The sequence below is a fragment of the Struthio camelus genome, chromosome 7 (assembly GCF_040807025.1).
Source record: "Struthio camelus isolate bStrCam1 chromosome 7, bStrCam1.hap1, whole genome shotgun sequence".
Lineage (NCBI taxonomy): Eukaryota > Metazoa > Chordata > Aves > Struthioniformes > Struthionidae > Struthio > Struthio camelus.
In genome coordinates, this window is record NC_090948.1 from 40,238,496 (window position 1) to 40,255,667 (window position 17,172).

General features: G+C 60.3%; 2 protein-coding genes across 4 annotated transcripts; one reads left to right on the plus strand and one right to left on the minus strand.

Annotated features, from left to right (window-relative positions):
* Positions 1–200: 200 nt before the first annotated feature.
* On the plus strand, positions 201–7,799 carry SAR1A (secretion associated Ras related GTPase 1A). Its single transcript, XM_068950992.1, has 7 exons — positions 201–288; positions 511–585; positions 2,739–2,858; positions 3,374–3,439; positions 5,091–5,194; positions 5,688–5,819; positions 6,588–7,799. Exons 2-7 carry the CDS (start codon positions 528–530, stop codon positions 6,702–6,704), a joined length of 597 nt encoding a protein of 198 aa, XP_068807093.1. The 5' UTR covers positions 201–288; positions 511–527; the 3' UTR covers positions 6,705–7,799.
* Positions 7,800–7,883: 84 nt separating this feature from the next.
* SPOCK2 (SPARC (osteonectin), cwcv and kazal like domains proteoglycan 2) lies at positions 7,884–15,569 on the minus strand. 3 transcript variants are annotated; one of them, XM_068950991.1, is made up of 11 exons: positions 15,339–15,569; positions 14,191–14,236; positions 13,965–14,079; positions 13,749–13,860; positions 13,576–13,666; positions 13,374–13,481; positions 13,032–13,250; positions 11,727–11,789; positions 11,464–11,601; positions 11,247–11,379; positions 7,884–7,899 (listed from the first exon to the last, which is right to left on the minus strand). In XM_068950991.1, coding segments are annotated over exons 1-11 (1,242 nt in total). In that variant the 5' UTR covers positions 15,555–15,569; the 3' UTR covers positions 7,884–7,898. The 3 variants fall into 3 exon arrangements, with proteins under 3 accessions (XP_068807092.1, XP_068807090.1, XP_068807091.1); XM_068950989.1 differs by lacking the exon at positions 7,884–7,899 and having other exon boundaries at positions 11,225–11,379; XM_068950990.1 differs by lacking the exon at positions 7,884–7,899 and having other exon boundaries at positions 11,226–11,379; positions 13,749–13,857.
* Between the last annotated feature and the right edge of the window lie 1,603 nt (positions 15,570–17,172).

The window sequence follows — 17,172 nt, forward strand, 5'->3', positions numbered from 1 at the left end:
GGGGGACGGGGGGGGGGGCGCGGGCGGTAGGCGAGCAATAAAAGGGCTGCCGAGACCGGCACCGGCGCCGCCTCCTTCCTGCTCCCGGCCCGGGGGAGCCGCCGGCGGGTCACGTGGGGGGAGGCGAGGGGAGGGCGGGGCGGGGCGGGGGGCGGTCCCAGCGGGGCCGACGTGGGAGCCAGCGCGGCGCCGGCGCGGCCGGAAGGGGCGGGGCGCGCGGGGTGACGCATTTCCGGCGGGGAGGTGGCGGCTGCCGAGGCGGGGGAGTCGCTGGGGCCGCGGCCGGAGGTGAGGGGCGGCCGGGGCCGGGGCCGGGGCCGGGGCGGCGGCGAAGGCGAAGGCGGCGAAGGCGGGGCCTCCCCCGCTTCCCCCGCCCGGCCGCGGCGTCGAGGCGCGGCGGCCCGGCCCGGCCCGGCCCGGCCCGGCCCGGCCCGACGCGCCGCCTTCGCCGTGCTGGCGCACAGGCGCTGCCCCTCTCACCGGAGACGCGTGTCGGTTGTGTCCCTGCAGGCGCGTCGTCTTCAGCCATGTCGTTCATCTTCGAATGGATCTACAACGGCTTCAGCAGCGTGCTGCAGTTTCTAGGTAATGCCAGCCGCCCCTGCCAGCTGGGGTAATTCTTCTTCTTCTTCCCTTTTTTTTATTTATTTTTTTAAAAAAGCCCAGAGCTCCCCTCGAGCTGTAGGGCGCTCTGCGTTCCCCAGCTGCTAACTCTCTGCGCTCGTTTGGCTCCTGTCGGTTGCTGATACAACTTAAAAGACAGCGGTTAAAGTGGATCTAGTCGGGAGCGCGTAACCGAGCAAACTAGGCTAGTGTGAGGTCTGGTTAGAGACTTGCCGCTTGATAAACCTTCCCCCCCCCCCCCGCCCCCCCCCCACCGAGAAACTTTTAGTATATCTTCAAGTTGGTCGGCTCCCACCGGAAAACGTGAGGGCCACTGGGCTGACGCCAAAGGCCCGTCTAGTCCGGTCCCCTGTCTCCAACAGCAGCCGTTTCTGGCAAGAAAGACTAACAGAGTCATAGAAACGTTTACGACTTAGCGGATTGTTAATTCTTATCGGGACGTGCACGGTGCACAGCCAGATGGTTTGTGCAGTAACCTGATATAACTCAGTCTTCCCCTTCACTGCAAACATTAAGGGTAGGGCCTCTCAGTCCTGGTTGGGCAACCGCCTGTCTGCTTCCCAGACCGGTGAAGAAAGGTGAAGCTTAGGAGAGCTGGGCAGAGCAATAACGTGGTTAGGCAGCTGCCTAAAGAAGCAAGAGCCACAGAGCTGCCCACACCCTCTCTGCGTGGGCACCGAGGGCAGTGCTTTTACAGATGTGGAATCCCAGATGTGCGAACCTGGGCCTCCGAAAAGGTGAGGAGGAGCCTTTGTGGACGGCCCGGTAACACGAATGCACCTGAGAGATGCCCGAGGGCCTCGGTGCATCCTGTTGCGAGTGACTTGCCGAAGGCAGACCTGCTGCTTAGTCAGGGAGGGAACTGGTGTAAATTCCAGCCCTCCTCCTGGTATCCAAGCTAACCAGCTCCACCAGAGTTCACGCTTTTTTCTCATTGCTGCGGCCGGCTAGCTTGCTTTTCCTCGAGCTGTCGCTTCCCATTATCGAGCCAGCAAACTTACCAGCACGCGGGGGAGAACGTGCTGGCCGCTGACGAAGGCGCCGTTGCCCAGGCTAGGGAGGCCCGTGTATTTTGGCTGCCTGCTTTACCACGTTGCGAGCAGTTATTTCCTGAGCTGCGGGTGATGGTGAGCCCGTAGGAAGGCTCCTCCTGCCAAAGTCTTGAATCCAACCGCGGTCCTTGCTGGAGGACTAGGTGCCCTCCGTCCAGGGAGCTTCTTGGGATGTAAGGGAGGGAGGTATCCCATGCTCGTGCAGATGCCCCAGGCGGCTGGCTTTTGTGAGGTCTCCCTTATTGCAGGTACGTCAAGGTATCCCGAGTGTCTTCTCTTTGTAATGAACCACTGGAATTTGATGCGATTACTTTATTCCTGACATCCAAATCCAGCCTTTTCTTTCAGTAGCAGTGAAACGGTCACTCGAACGGCTTTATTAACAGTCACTTGCCTACAAAAGACTCTTCTCACAGTTTTCAGGATTTTTTTTTTTTCTTTAAAAAGTCCTGGTGGAAACATGATGGAACTCGCTTAGGGCAGATGCATACCTAGAGTTGGAAAAAAGTCACTGTTTGTGTAAAGAATATGTTGTATTGTTTCATGCTTTGCACTTTTTCTTCGGTAAACCTGCTTACCGTGCTATCTTCTCCGAGTGTATTCCATTTTCACATTTAAATACTCCTTCTGGGTGGCAGATTGATCTGTAATCCACTGCAAGTAAAGAATATTTTCCTGCACGCTGTTCTGATAGGATGTGTCAAACACAGGGGCAGTTCAGCATCTCGATCTGATGCTTCTGTCATAGACACAGCGTGTCCTCAGAGAGAAGAATATGTTATTCCAAGAAATATGACCTTAGAAAACGTCAGTTGTTGTAGGTGTTATCTTGCATTGCCTTGGTAAAAGCCAGGACGTGTTTTTTGGTGGTTGTTGTCTGTTCTGTTTTGTTTTGTTTTGTTTTCCTGTGGTGTTCTCTATCTATTCTAGAAGTACTGTCTATGCACAGATGACGGTAACGTTTTGGGAGAGGGATTTGTGTCTAAAAAGTGGCAAGTATCGAAGCATTTCTGCCTGCGTGCAAAAATAAGCCTGCCGGATTTTTTCTTTACCTTCTTCCAGGTTTGTACAAAAAGTCTGGAAAACTTGTGTTCCTGGGCTTGGATAATGCAGGCAAAACCACTCTTCTGCACATGCTCAAAGATGACAGGCTGGGTCAGCATGTCCCTACGCTACATCCAAGTAAGCCTTCCAGTGACTGAACCCAGGGTGCCCCGTGTAATTTTTCTCTTTAATTACTGAGTCACGTATCGGAGTGTGGTGTTGAAAGATGCCCTAATGATAGCTTTATGCTGCGGAGATGGACTTTAACAGCCTTAAAACTGGCTTTGAGGATGCGGTTACCTTTCACACATTGGTTTCCTGAGCTGAAGTAAATTTGCGTCTCCCTCTCGAATGTGAAACTGAGAGCCCAAGAGCTAACGTGGTTCAGTTCGCGTGAGCTTACCCCTTTTGCGGAGGGAGCGTGTTTCTAATGGGAAGAGTAATGAGGTGTAATAGTTGCAGATTAATAAGCATGTGCTTGAGTGAGGAGGTAGAAGTTTACTTTTTCCCTGTCGTTGTCAGTGGCTGAATTCTGCAGCGTACGAGTATCTTATATAAGGCGTGTGTGTGATGTTAATATACATATACCAAGAAATTCTGGCCATGATAGCATCTGTGTTTCCTGGAATGCAGCCTGTGCTTTTATTTTTTAGCATCGGAGGAGCTGACGATTGCTGGAATGACTTTTACGACTTTTGATCTGGGTGGACATGAACAAGGTAAAAGTGAACTTGCTGAATGAGGTCGGTCAATCTTCTGCTTTCCATGATGTCCTTCCACCGCTTTAAGCAAAATCTACTGACAAGAGCTAGCAATACCTAATTTCTGTTGCCTAAAATGGTTTATGGAGTTACGTGCGGAAATAACCTTCTGGCTCTAGGATACCAATCACTTTAGCAGTTAAATATTTACACTTAATTCTGGCAATCTGGAAAAAAATTGCCGTCAGTTGATGCTGTGCTGCCTGAAATATTTTTAGCCGTAGAAGACTTGAATGTAGAAGGCTTATTCTTTTGAATAATTGCTGAATTTTCATTTTTAGGCTTTTTAGAAGTTCTAAGAAAGTTTTTCCTGTCTGTTTTTTTTTTTTTTTTTTGAACGCACACAAATAAAGAGAATGTCAGATCTGGATGACTCGGCTTTTGCACAGGATCTTCTGAGCCTGTTGCGTGCATTGTAGTACTTACACTCGAATTCAGTATCCTAGTCCTTGAAGCGGTCATCCTCAAAATGTTAGTCATGCAAAAGAAAAGCTTTCTAGCGCATCCTGGTGCCAGCTCCCCCTGAGCTAGCCAGGTTCCTTGCCAGGAATCCTTTCGGAACACGGTGCATAGAAAAAGAGTAAAGGCTTTTCTTAATCCCAGTTGTAATTTGATTATACTCTCTTTGATTGTACTAGTACACTAATTTAAGGTACCACGGAAGAATATTTTTTGATATGTTACCAGTCTCTGTATACTCGCTGTCACAGCGTCAGGCATCCCTAACCTCTGGGAAGAGATATGTGGAACAAGGCCAGTTCAGATCCATCGCACTCTTCAAACTCTGCAAAAGGCGTTTTTTTAATCTTTCAGTACCTAAATGTTGGGCTGAGCCAGGTATACGCTTCCTGGTTGGTCTGTTAGTTGGCATGAGCTTGCAAAGCCAGTGCCTTTCTCCTCACGAAAACAACTCGCTGTGATAAAAGCACTTCCAAGGCTGCCGACGCGCAGACGCGATTAGTTTATCCCGCTGCACAGGAAGAGCTCTCCGGTGTTACTGGACTAGACCCGTCTCGTGGCCTTGCGCGTACTGATTTTTCAGGGGAATAGCGCAGTTCCCTCCTTCACCGGCGCTCGGTGTGTGAGAGGTTACCGAGCGGTCGCGCCTGGCTAAAAAGGCATCCTTGGTTGCTAAGCATTCCCTTGGCTGCTGTAAAGCTGACTAAAAATCTTCCAGGTATATCTGACACAGTGCTCAGCTCAGGGAACACGAACGTGTCGTCCTCCTTTTGTGTAGCCAGCAAACTAGGCAGAAGACTGGCAAACGGGATTGTGACGGGGGGTTGCTCTAAGAGCTAGAACAGGGAAAAAATAAGACTCATAAACAGTACATAGGTGAGCTAACTGGGTACTTGGGCATGTGGCATAGCTCACTGACAAATGAGGATTCGTGAGCAAGTGCTAGGTGCACCTTGCTTGTGAAAGCCGAGGGAGCATAACTGGCGCTCTGAACTCCGTGGTTTCCTAGCCTCTGTCCCTTCACTAGAAGGTCTTCTGTTGCCTTGAAGAAATCATGGCAAAAACTGTGGCTGTTGATTCTGGGTGTGGTTTTCCTGTTCCTTCAGGTAGCGTTTTTACAGGGTGGTGGTTTATCGCTTCTGTGTTCCAGCTCGCCGGGTCTGGAAGAACTACCTGCCGGCAATTAACGGGATTGTCTTCCTGGTGGACTGTGCGGATCACTCGCGTCTTATGGAATCCAAAGTTGAGCTTAATGTAAACTTGCCTTTTCCTTCCCTCCTCCCCCCCCCCCCAAACCCCTTTGAATAGCTAAAGTATAAATAGCGCTCCCCTTTTTGGGGCTGGAGCAGTGGGCTCTGAGAGAGTCTCCTGCTTCAGCCTGGCACTTCCAATGCACCCTTTATGCCAGCGATGCGGTGTCCGAAGTGTGTACTCATAGGAATTTGCACGTTACTTTTATGCTGTGACAGAATCAGTGTGGATCTATAAGAGACTTGGAGGAGCCTAGACGTCCTTACTGTGCATCCACCGTAGGCTCTTGAGCCGTCTTTGAAGAGTCTTCTCATAGCCTGTGCACTTAGCGGCTTCTTCTAACAAAACTTTTCTGGAAAGATTCCTCTTCTGGGGGGTACTGAAGCCCCAAAAGATAACCCTTGTTTTTCATGGCGCTTAAAGAAAGAAGCAGAAAGTTTCTTCACGCGATGAACGTTTGTTTTGCCTCTGCTTAACTTGTCTGTCTTGCACGCAGGCGCTAATGACGGACGAAACAATATCCAATGTGCCAATCCTTATCTTGGGTAACAAAATTGACAGACCAGAGGCCATCAGTGAGGAGAAGCTGCGGGAGATCTTTGGGCTTTACGGACAGACCACAGGAAAGGTAGGGAAGCATTCGATCTTGTGAAAGTAACGGAGAGCTTGTGTGTTTAATTGCAGAATAGAGGTTCCATCTGGAAACTGCTTGACATGTTACTGTGAATTTGTCCAAAATATTGACCAAGCTGAATCTTTAATAATAATAACACCCCCGGGCAAGTTTTGAAACCGCCAGAATTGCACAGAAAAGCAATACCTCTGCAATGATTAGGAGATGAGGTAGATGTCAAGCTGGTATGTTAACACATCCTCTGGCTCTCCTGCTTTCATTACTCTGCGTTTCTGTCCAGTTGACTGTCTAATCACTTTGTCAATGTTTAAAAAGAATTGATCGAAAACGCTGGATAGCGGTAGTAAAACGCTGCAACGCTGCTCTTGACGCTAGCTTATCCACGCCCTTGAAAATTGCTTCTAGTGTTACTCTGTAAATATTGCAAATGCTGGTTTCTGCTCTTACTACATCAAATTAGGTGTCCAGCAAATGGCTTGTTTAAGTGCTTCTGATGCTCCTTCTCCCAAGCCACTAGAGATCAGTGTTCTGCTTGCTCTGAAAGTCATCTCAGCAGCTGCTCTGGTACGTTACGGAGCTCAGCAGCACGCAAACGGCCTTACCGACGGGTCTGTGTAAGGCGGCAAAAGGAGATACCCTGGGCCAGGAGGGGTTTCCCTAGATCGTGACTCTCACTTGAGAGCAGCCAGAGGGTCTCTTCGCGCAGGCCTGGCCCTGGCGCTTGGTTTCTTGCCATCCTGACTTCCCTTTGGCTTTTTCTAGGGAAACGTGCCACTGAAAGACCTGAACACGCGTCCCATGGAGGTGTTCATGTGCAGCGTGCTGAAGAGGCAAGGCTATGGCGAAGGTTTTCGTTGGCTATCGCAGTATATTGACTGATACTGGGACAGACCTAAGAGTTTTACTCCTCTGGACTGATCCTGTTCGCAGCTTCCTATGGACTTTTCTATTAGAACGTGGAAGGCTTTCCAACCGCATACTGGCATTGACCAAGAGACTCCTGGTTTTCAGCTACTCCATTGCACAGTGGTGACACAACTCTTTTCCACATGACTGGGAGACAGCACAATTCTGCACCTGGGTGCAAGTTGTCCCTTTCAGTTGCCACGGTTTCCTATGGAAACCGTGGCTTTCGGTTACAACGGGGCTGGTGTGATCTGGGAAGTAAAACTCTGCACACTGCACTGTAACAGCTGAGAAAGAGAGCACGTCTCACCACTGTGGTTAATTGACTCAAAGGAGAACAAAACAAAACAAAGAAGCAATTATATTTTTTAAAGAAAGTGTTAATGTAAGCAGCGTCCCTTCTAACTTTTTAGTTTAACACTCATCTTGTTTAGTCCAGAGTCTGTTTAGGGTTTTTTAAAAATATATTTAACGGTATTTAGATATTTCGCAAATTACTGAACAAAGTATCATGATATTAGAAGTCCTCAATAAACATAGATTTGGGCTTAACTCATCTATAGGATGGTTGTGCTGTGTCACACTGGCTGATGGTGAAGAGGGTGCTGTTGGGACTGACTTGTGCAATCAAGCTTCTTTACTTCACAGGGATTTTTAGTTGGAAAAGAGCACCCGCGAGCACATCTGTTGGCTGTTGCCTCACAGTTGTAGGTGTTTGAACGTGGTTACCGGCCTCTGGTCCCCGGAGCGGCGAGCCTGTGGCACGGGCCCCGTGAGCGCGTCCTCTGGCTTCCCAGCAGCGGTCTGCAGCGGCGGGCCGAGCGCGCCGGGCTGTCGGTCGGGAAAGCGGAATCTTCTTACTGCAGGGCTCCGCTGTGCTGTAACAGTAAGAAATCATGAAGCTGTTTTCGGTTGTTGTAGCGTGGAAGTGTTTGACATGTGCATATCATAAGGTTATGAACGTAGACTAAACCGGTTTCTTTTATACTCGACAGATTTTTGTCTGAAGTTTCATTACTGTCTAGCACTCATTTTCAGTTAAATAAAGACATGTCTTTCTCCTCCGAAGGGTCGGTGATCCTCCGTTTAAACTGGCTTTTGCCGATCTGCTGCTTGGCGCTTTGAGTGAAGTTGTTTGGCCCATCTTTCCGCCGGGGAAGATGGAGGTCTGTGGGGGAAAAAGCCGAAATGCAAGTGAAAAGGAAAACAAACTCACTGTTGCATCTTGCTGCGTCTTACGCCGTAGGCAATCCCTACTGGCAGCGGTGAACTCCTGAAATCGTTATATGTGCTCAGCACAAAGCTTGGAAGCACCTTTGCCTGCCTTGCGCCCTGGAAACGCGGCACCAGGCAGGAAGCGTCTACAGTTACGCTTTGGCATATGGTGCACGTGCGGACTTAGGGCAAATCCGTATACGGACACGTTGGAGCGCGCGCAAAGAGGGGACGGGCGGCAGAATCGGCATATATCTTCCTTGTCCTGGCGTGGAACGGTTTCCTTAGAGAAACGTGGAGAACGGGACAGCTCTTGGCTGACGGCAAAAGCAGAACTGAGCGCAGCAGCGTACCTGCTGTCAGGGTGGAAAACTTGCTTGCCCCCGGGCTTCTAGAGAGGCAAAGCTTAGAGCCGGCAGAAACCTTCCCCGCCGGTACGCGGCGGTCCGACCCATGGGCGTCCTGAGGCCCCGAGGCTTCGTGTAAGCTTGGTGCAGCGCGTCCCTTTTGGAGGGCGACGGGGGCCAGGCTGGAGCAGTGCTCCGCAGAGGAGCCGCCGAAGCATGCCGGGAAGGATTTGCCTCTTTGCACAAACGCTACGGTTACAGCCGGATTTCGGGGGGTGGAGGATCTGGTGCTGGGAATTAGCGCAGGCGTCGAGCGTGCTGTAACAACCCCAGCGGCTGAGCACCGAGGGACGCGGCCCTGTCCTCGGAGCCGGGGGGGGGGGACCGTTTAGATTCGGGCTCCGATTTCCTGCAAGCAGTGACGGCCGCTTGCAGTACAGGAGCGCTGCTCATCTGCAACGCCTTGTTTTGCACTTCCAGCGTTTTCAAACGGAGTGCGGGGAGTTGCGGGACGGAGGAAGCCGGTCCGCGGCGCAGGGGCCTCCGCGGCGCGCAGCGCCCGGCCGCAGCAGCGCGCCGGGCCGACGCGTTTGGGCGAGCGCTTCCTGCGCCGCCGCGAACAAACGGGGGGCGACGAGCCGGCAAGAGAGCGGCGCCGCCGCCCGCCTCGCTGCACCGCCCCGCGCCACGTCGGCGCGCGCCCCGCCGGCCACCCCCCCCCCGCCTCCGCCAATGGGGCCGCGGCGCCGCCCCGCCTCGGCCAATGGGCGCCGGGGCCGCCCACGTGGGGGGGGCGGGGCGCGCGCGGCGCGGGGAGGAGCCGGGGGCGCGCGCGGCGCCTTATTGCACCGTCGAGGTGCGCGCACCGCTCTGCACCGCACTGCACCGCGGCTTGCATTGCGCTGCACCGCAGCACCGGGCCTTGCATTGCGCTGCACCGCAGCACCGGGCCTTGCATTGCGCTGCACTGCTCTGCACCGCACCGCAGCACCGGGCCTTGCATTGCGCTGCACCGCTCTGCACCGCACCGCAGCACCGGGCCTTGCATTGCACTGCACTGCTGTGCACCGCACCGCAGCACCGGGCCTTGCATTGCACTGCACCGCTCTGCACCGCACCGCAGCACCGGGCCTTGCATTGCACTGCACTGCTGTGCACCGCACCGCAGCACTGGGCCTTGCATTGCGCTGCACCGCTCTGCACCGCACCGCAGCACCGGGCCTTGCATTACACTGCACCACACCACTCTGCACTGCAGCACTGGGCCTTGCATTGCGCTGCACCGCAGCACCGGGCCTTGCATTGTGCTGCACCGCTCTGCACTGCACCACAGCACCAGGCTTTGCATTGCACTGCACTGCTGTGCACCGCACTGCACCGCACCACAGCACTGGGGCTTGCATTGTGCTGCACCGCAGCACTGGGCCTTGCATTGCACTGCACTGCTCTGCACTGCACCACAGCACCGGGCCTTGCATTGCACTGCACCACACCACTCTGCACTGCAGCACCGGGCCTTGCGTTGCACTGCACCGCAGCACTGGGGCTTGCACTGCACCGGAGGGCTTGCACCGCCGGTTCTTTGCATTGCAGGCGCAGCCCTGCGCCGCCGGGTCTTGGCACGGCGCCGGCAGACCTTGCCCTGCAGCAGCCCAGCGTGCCGCAGCCCCGCGCGTGCCGCCCCCGGGTAGCTGTGGGCACTGCTGTGAGCACCCCCCCCCCCCCCCAGCAGGGGGTCGTGGCCAGCAACACCGATGCAGGTTGCCGGGGGGGGGGGGGGGGGTCGGGGTTCAGGCCGGGGGGGGGGGTTGTGTTTGGGGGGGGGGGAAGGGCAGGGCTGGATTTGGCATCTCCCCCCCCCCCCCGGCTTTACTTGACCTCAACCCAGACCACAGACCATCCCCCAATGCAGACCCCCCCCCCCATGCTGACCCCCCCCTCCAATGCAGAACCCCCCCCTCCTGACCCCCACCAAATACAGACCCCCCCCCAATCCTGACCCCCCCCCCAATGAGACCCGCCCCCAAATACAGATTTCCCCTTCCTGGCCCCCCCCACCCATCCTGACCCCCCCCCCCAATGCAGACCCCTCCAAGGAAGGCCCCCTATCCTCATCCATCCCCCCAATGCAGACCCCCCCCATCCTAAACCTCAATGCAGACCCCCCCCATCCTGACCCCCCCCAGCCCCCCCAGCCCCCCCCGCCCCCCCCCCCAGTGCAGACCCAACTGGGTCCCAGACCCAGCCTGCCCCCCCCCCCCCAGGTCACAGCCCCATTGGGCTTTGGGGGGGGGGGCAGCTCTGGCTCCTGGCCCTGGCCAGGTCGGGGCTGGACCCCATTTTGGGGTAGGGGTGGGGGGGGCTGCACCCAGAGGGTTGGGGGGGGCAGTTTGGGGGGGGGGTGGCTCTGGGTGCAGGTCAGGGTGCTGCTGGGCAGGTTTTGGGGGGGGTGGTTAGGAGTCTGCCCCCCCCCCCAGCCAAGACCCCTGTTGGGTTTTGGGGGGGGGGGGTCAGGGTCAGGTGAGGAGCCCCCCCCCCCCCAAACCTGGGCCGGGAGGAAGGGCACGGCGAGCGACTGACACAGCAAGGGGTGTTTATTGCACAGCCGGCTACACAACACCGCGCGCCGCTACAGCAGCAGGGCAAGCACGGGGGGGGGGGGGGGGGCTGGCGTTTAAGTTTTATTTTTTGGCTCAGTTTTTAACTTTTTGTTCAACTTTATTAGTATATATATAGAGATATATATATATATATAGATGTCGTTTAGGCCCAGGCAGGAGCACGCTGGGCCGACGAGGCTCTACCCAAAGCTCGGCTCGGCGTTAGGCTCTGCCGCTGGCGCCAGCCCCCCCGGGGCCGGGCGGGGGGGCAGGGGGAGGCCGCGCCGTCCCCGCGCTCGCCCGGGCCCCCCCCGTGCCCACCGCCCCCCCCCACCCCCCCCCGGCGCCGCTACCAGATGTAGCCGCCGTCGTCCGCTTCGCCCTCCTCTTCCTCGGCCTCCTCGCCGGCCTCCTCGGCCTCCTTCTCCTCCTCGTCCTCCCAGCCCACGCCGCTGCCGAAGTCGCCCGAAAACCCCACTATGTCCTCTGGGGGGGGGGGGGGGGGAGGGTCATGGCCTGGCTCGACACCCCCCCCCAGCCCCGTCGCGGGGTGCCCCGGCCCCCCCTTACCGCAGCGGGGGCGGCCGTGGCCCCGCGTGCCCGTCAGCTCCAGCCCCAGCTGGTCCACGCACCAGCACTCGCCGCCCCCCTGCTCGCACTGCAGCGGCCGGTAGTAGCCGTCCTCGTCGCAGCTCGGGATGAAGACGCCTGCGGGCGGGCCAGCGTCTGTCCAGCCGGCCGGCCGGCCCGACCCTCCCCAAAAATACGGGCCGCGCAACCGAAAAAATAAAAAAAAAAATGGGGGGGGGGGGAACGCGGTCCCGGCGACTCACCAGGCTTCTTTTTGGCCCCTTCTTGGATCTGGATCTTCTCCAGCTCCCTGAGACAGGGCGGCTCTGGGAGGCCGGGAAGAGCCACGCTCAGGGTGTGCACCCCCCAGGTGTGCACCCCCCCAGGTGTGCACCCCCCAGAGATGCATCTTCCAGCCGTGCACCCCCAGAGATGCACCCCCCCAGGTGTGCACCCCCAAGAGATGCACCCTCCAGCCGTGCACCCCCAGAGATGCAGCCTCCAGCCATGCACCCCCCAGAGATGCACCATCCAGCTGTGCATCCCCAGAGATGCACCCTCCAGCTGTGCCCCCCCAAGAGATGCACCCTCCAGCCGTGCATCCCCAGAGATGCACCCTCCAGCTGTGCACCCCCCCAAGAGATGCACCCTCCAGCCGTGCATCCCCAGAGATGCAGCCTCCAGCCATGCATCCCCCAGAGATGCACCCTCCAGCCGTGCATCCCCAGAGATGCACCCTCCAGCTGTGCCCCCCAAGAGATGCACCCTCCAGCTGTGCACCCCCCCAAGAGATGCACCATCCAGCTGTGCACCCCCCAAGAGATGCACCCTCCAGCCGTGCATCCCCAGAGATGCACCCTCCAGCTGTGCCCCCCCAAGAGATGCACCCTCCAGCCGTGCATCCCCAGAGATGCACCCTCCAGCTGTGCACCCCCCCAAGAGATGCACCATCCAGCTGTGCACCCCCCAAGAGATGCACCCTCCAGCCGTGCATCCCCAGAGATGCAGCCTCCAGCTGTGCACCCCCACAAGAGATGCACCCTCCAGCTGTGCCAAGAGATGCACCCTCCAGCCGTGCATCCCCAGAGATGCAGCCTCCAGCCATGCATCCCCCAGAGATGCACCCTCCAGCCGTGCATCCCCAGAGATGCACCCTCCAGCTGTGCCCCCCAAGAGATGCAGCCTCCAGCTGTGCACCCCCCAAGAGATGCACCCTCCAGCCGTGCATCCCCAGAGATGCACCCTCCAGCTGTGCAGCCCCCCAAGAGATGCACCATCCAGCTGTGCACCCCCCAAGAGATGCACCCTCCAGCCGTGCATCCCCAGAGATGCACCCTCCAGCTGTGCAGCCCCCCAAGAGATGCACCCTCCAGCTGTGCACCCCCCCAAGAGATGCACCCTCCAGCTGTGCCCCCAAGAGATGCAGCCTCCAGCCGTGCATCCCCAGAGATGCAGCCTCCAGCTGTGCAGCCCCCCAGCCCCCTACGCAGGCCCTGGGACTGTGGCCCCCCCCCCACCACTGCTGCCCGCCCAGCCCCATCTTGCCCCCCGCGCCCCGCGCCACGCACTCTCCCTCCAGAAGCAGAAGCACCACTCGGCGGCGGAGACGCGGCCGTCCTCGTAGGTGTCGCAGGAGTTGAAGAAGGAGCGGATGCAGATCTCGTACTTGTCCAGGTTGACGGCGGCCAGCTCGGCTTGGTCGAGGAAGAGGTCGCCGCTCGTGTCCAGCCGGGCGAACATCCAGCCGACGGCCTCCTTGCAGCTGGCCGCCAGGCTCTCGTCCAGCGCTGCGGCACAGGGACGCGGGCCCGTGGGACCACCGCCCCCCCCCCCCCCCACCCCCCGTCACCCGGGCAGGTCCCGCGGTTGGGGTGGGACGGGGCGGGGGGGACCCATCCGGCGGCACGTACCGGCGCCGGGGCCGCCGGAGCCGTTCTGCTTGGCGTTCTCGCGGAGCAGCTGGAACCAGTCGCGCAGGCGGTCGCCCAGGTCGGCCAGGTCCTGCCCGGTGCACGTCTCTGCGGAGGCGACAGCGCCGCGTCGAGCAGGGCGCCACCGCCGCCGTCCCGTCCCCCCGCCCCGGCCCCGCGCACCCCGCCGCCTCCCGCTCACCGGGCTTGCCGTCGGCGGCGCAGGGGCACGGGCCCTCGCACTTCACCGCCAGCTGCTTGCCGGCCAGGCACGCCTGCTGCTCCAGCTTGCACTGCGGGAGGAGGGAAGCAGGCGTCGGCGAGGCGCCCGGACCCCCCCACCCCGTCCCCCCCCCCCCATGCCCGGCGCCCTACCGGCGAGCTGTACGTGTGGCCGTCGGAGCCGCAGACGGAGGCGGCCGGGGCGGCGCGGCAGGGCTTGCAGGCGCTCTCCTCGCCCGCTCTCCAGCCGGGCGCCTTGATCCTGCTTCGGGGAAAGGGGGGGGGGGGCAGGCGAGGTGCTGAGCGCCGGCGGGGGGGGGGTGCAGCCGCCGCGGCTCCTCGCCCCCCGGTCCCGGCCGCCGCGCTCACCTGTGCTCCAGCTTTTTGCGGCTGATGCACATGGCCCGCCGGTAGCCCTGGGCGACGCAAACCTTGTGCCGGCTGCATTTCACTTTCTGGCACGGGTCCTTGGTCGTGTCCAGCGCTGCAGGGAGGGAGACCGCGGCGGCGGCGGCGGTGGGGGGGGCTGGAGCCGCGGCCTCCATCCCCCCCCCCCGCCACCGCCCCCTTCCCCGAAAACGGCGCGCCGGGTTACCTTCGTCGGCGGGCTGGTTATCCTCCCAGCTCCTGATGTAGTCGTCCTACGGGAGGGAGAGGGCGGGTGGGCGGCGCGGAGCCCCGGGGGTGCGGGGCGGGGGGGGGGGGACGCGGCCGCTCGCCCAGCAGCCGAACCCGGCCAAGAAGGGGGGGGGGGTCCCGAGCCCCTCCGACACTCACCTCCACCTCCTGGCCGCACGAGCCGGGCCGGTCCAAGACCCCCCCCCCAAAAAAAAAATAAATAAAGGAGAGAAAGAGAGCGGTGAGAGGGGGCGGCAGCAGGCCCAGCTCCCGCCGCGGGCGTACAATAAGGACCGTTTTAAAAAAAAAAAACCCAAAAACCCCTCCGTTTGCCCCAGATAGCGGCAGGGACATTAAAAAAACAAAACCGCAGGACGTGGAAGGAAAGGCGGGGGGCGGCGGCGGGGTGCGAGGGCGGCGGCGGGGGGTGCGAGGGCGCCCGGCGCGGCGGCGGGGACGGCGGCGTCGAGCCCCGGCATGGCGGCGGGGACGGCGGCCTCGCACCTGGGGCGGGAGGTGGGCAGCGCCGAGCGCCGCCGGAGATTTGGGGGCAGGGAGGACCCCCGGGGGGGGGGAAGGAGGACCCTGGGGAAGGGGGACCCTGGGGAAGGGGGACCCCGGGGGGGGGAAAGGGGGACCCCAGGGGGAGAAGGACCCCGGGGGGGCAAGGGAGGACCCGGGGGGGGACCGGGGGGGGGAGGACCCCAGGGGGAGGGGGACCCCGGGGAAGGGAGGACCCCGGGGGGGTTAGGGAGGACCCCGGGGGGGGGGACCCCGGGGAAGGGAGGACCCCGGGGGGGTTAGGGAGGACCCCGGGGGGAGGGGGACCCCGGGGAAGGGAGGACCCCGGGGGGGTAAGGGAGGACCCCGGGGGGGGGACCCCGGGGAAGGGAGGACCCCGGGGGGGTAAGGGAGGACCCCGGGGAAGGGAGGACCCCGGGGGGGTGAGGGAGGACCCCGGGGGGGTAAGGGAGGACCCCGGGGGGGGGACCCGGCTGCGGCATCCGCAGCGGCGCAGCCGCCCGGTGCGCGGAGCATCCGTCGGTGCGGGGCCGGGGCGAGACGCCGCTAAAGCGCCCCCCCCCCCCCAAACCTCCTCCGCGGCCGCGGCCGCGGCGGACTCACGTCTCGGAAGCGGTTCCAGTGCTTGATCTTGCCGCTGTACTGGGAGATGGAGGAGAGCCATTGTTCGTCCTCCATGAAATTGCCGGGGCTCTCGCCCGCCCCGGTGCCGGTGCCGGTGCCGGTGCCGGCGGCGGCGGCGGCGGCGGTGGCGGTGGCGGCGGGCAGGAGCAGGGCCAGCAGGGCCAGGGCGGCGCGGCGCCCGCCGCAGCCCCGCATCCTGCTGCTGCAGCGCCGAGCGGTGCGGAGCGGCGCGGAGCGGAGCGGAGCGGAGCGCGGGGAGGCGCCGGCGGCGAGCGGCGGCCGCGGGGCGGCACCGGGCGGCACCGGCGGGCGGGGCTCCCGCCGCGCCCCGCACCTGCGCGCCGCCACCGCCCGCCGCTGTCGCGACATGCGGCGGGGGGTGTCGCGACATGGGGGCCGGGGCGGGGGGGGGAAGGGGGCAACATGCCCAGCACGGGGACCACCCGCCTGTCTGCTCGGCCTGCGGCGGAAAGCCCGGCTCTCGGTCCCGGGGACAGACGGCAGCAGCAGTGAGCCGCGGAAGGGAGGGTCGGGCTCGTCCCTCTCCCCTGAGCCAAGTAGAAAGAGCCCTAGGAACAAATACACACGTCGGGGTAAGGATGGAGCCGCTTCCGGAGCCCGAAGCGGGGCGCGGGAGGCAGGACGCCGGTCACCGGGAGGACTGGAGAAGCGCGTGTGGACATGCACGCGCACGCGGGTGCGGGAGGCAAGGGACGTGCCTACGGGTGAGCGCTCCTCCGGTAGCTCGGAGGAGCGAGGCCCGCGCCCCGGCGGGGCTGCCGGATCTGCTTAGCTCAGGCTAAGCAGCGAGCAGGAGGAGAGCAGCTCGAACGCCCCTGGCAAGAGCCCTCACCTCCTCTGGCAGGGACGGATGAAGATGCCTCCGCTCTCCCCCAGGGCCAGTTCCCCGGCCTCTCTTCCCCAGGGCAGCCAGGCCCTTTTTTATCCCCGCCACCTCAGGAGCTCCCATTTACCATCCTCCCGGCTTCTCCAGTTTTTCCTCTCTCCATCTGAAGCCGGAGGCCCAAGGAGGCACCGATGCAGCGGGACAGCTTGACTTCCTTCCGATCCATCCTCCAGCGTTTCCTCTTTGCTCCCTGCTGCTGGCGCTCAGGTCCGGCGCGGGAGGAGACATCTCTCCTGGCAAAGGGGAGCACCGAGGGGAGATCCCTCTCGCCCCGGGCTGTCTAAGAAAGCGGAAGGTGAGTTTGGGGGAAGGGGCGAGAAGAGCTGCTTTTCCGAGGCGGCTGCGGCTCTGCCGGGGGGGGGGCTGCAGCATCCGGTCGCGCTTCCGACCTGGCCTTTATGTTGAGCAAAACGACAACCTGAAACGACTACCCAAACCGACTACCTGAGTCCTTTCTTCGTTCACGGAGCAGCGCGGACACGGGGATCTGCAAACAGCGCGGCAGCCTCAAGCGCAGCCCTGGACGGGGGAAAGAAAGAGGCAGCCACAGATTTCAGTTTTAACATTCAAGACCTACTCGCTTAAAACGTTGCGTCACGCCTTGGAAAAACGTAACCCACGCGGCCCGGTTTAAAGGGATTTCGGTTCGGCTGTTTGGCACCGCGCACGAAACGCTGTTTTGCCACGATTAACACGCAACGAAACCATTCTAAGCAGTCGAGACGGGGAAACTCTTGATAAAGGCAGCGCAGAGCGCTTTCTTCGGGCTCCGACCCTCTGAACAGTAACAGGTGTGTTTTATTTCGGCGAGCAGTCCCGCTGTGCAACGTTAAGGAGATCCAACACCCAGTTCTGCCGCTCTCATTCATACAGTAGCGCTTCCATTTAAAAGGCACCGCCGGCAAC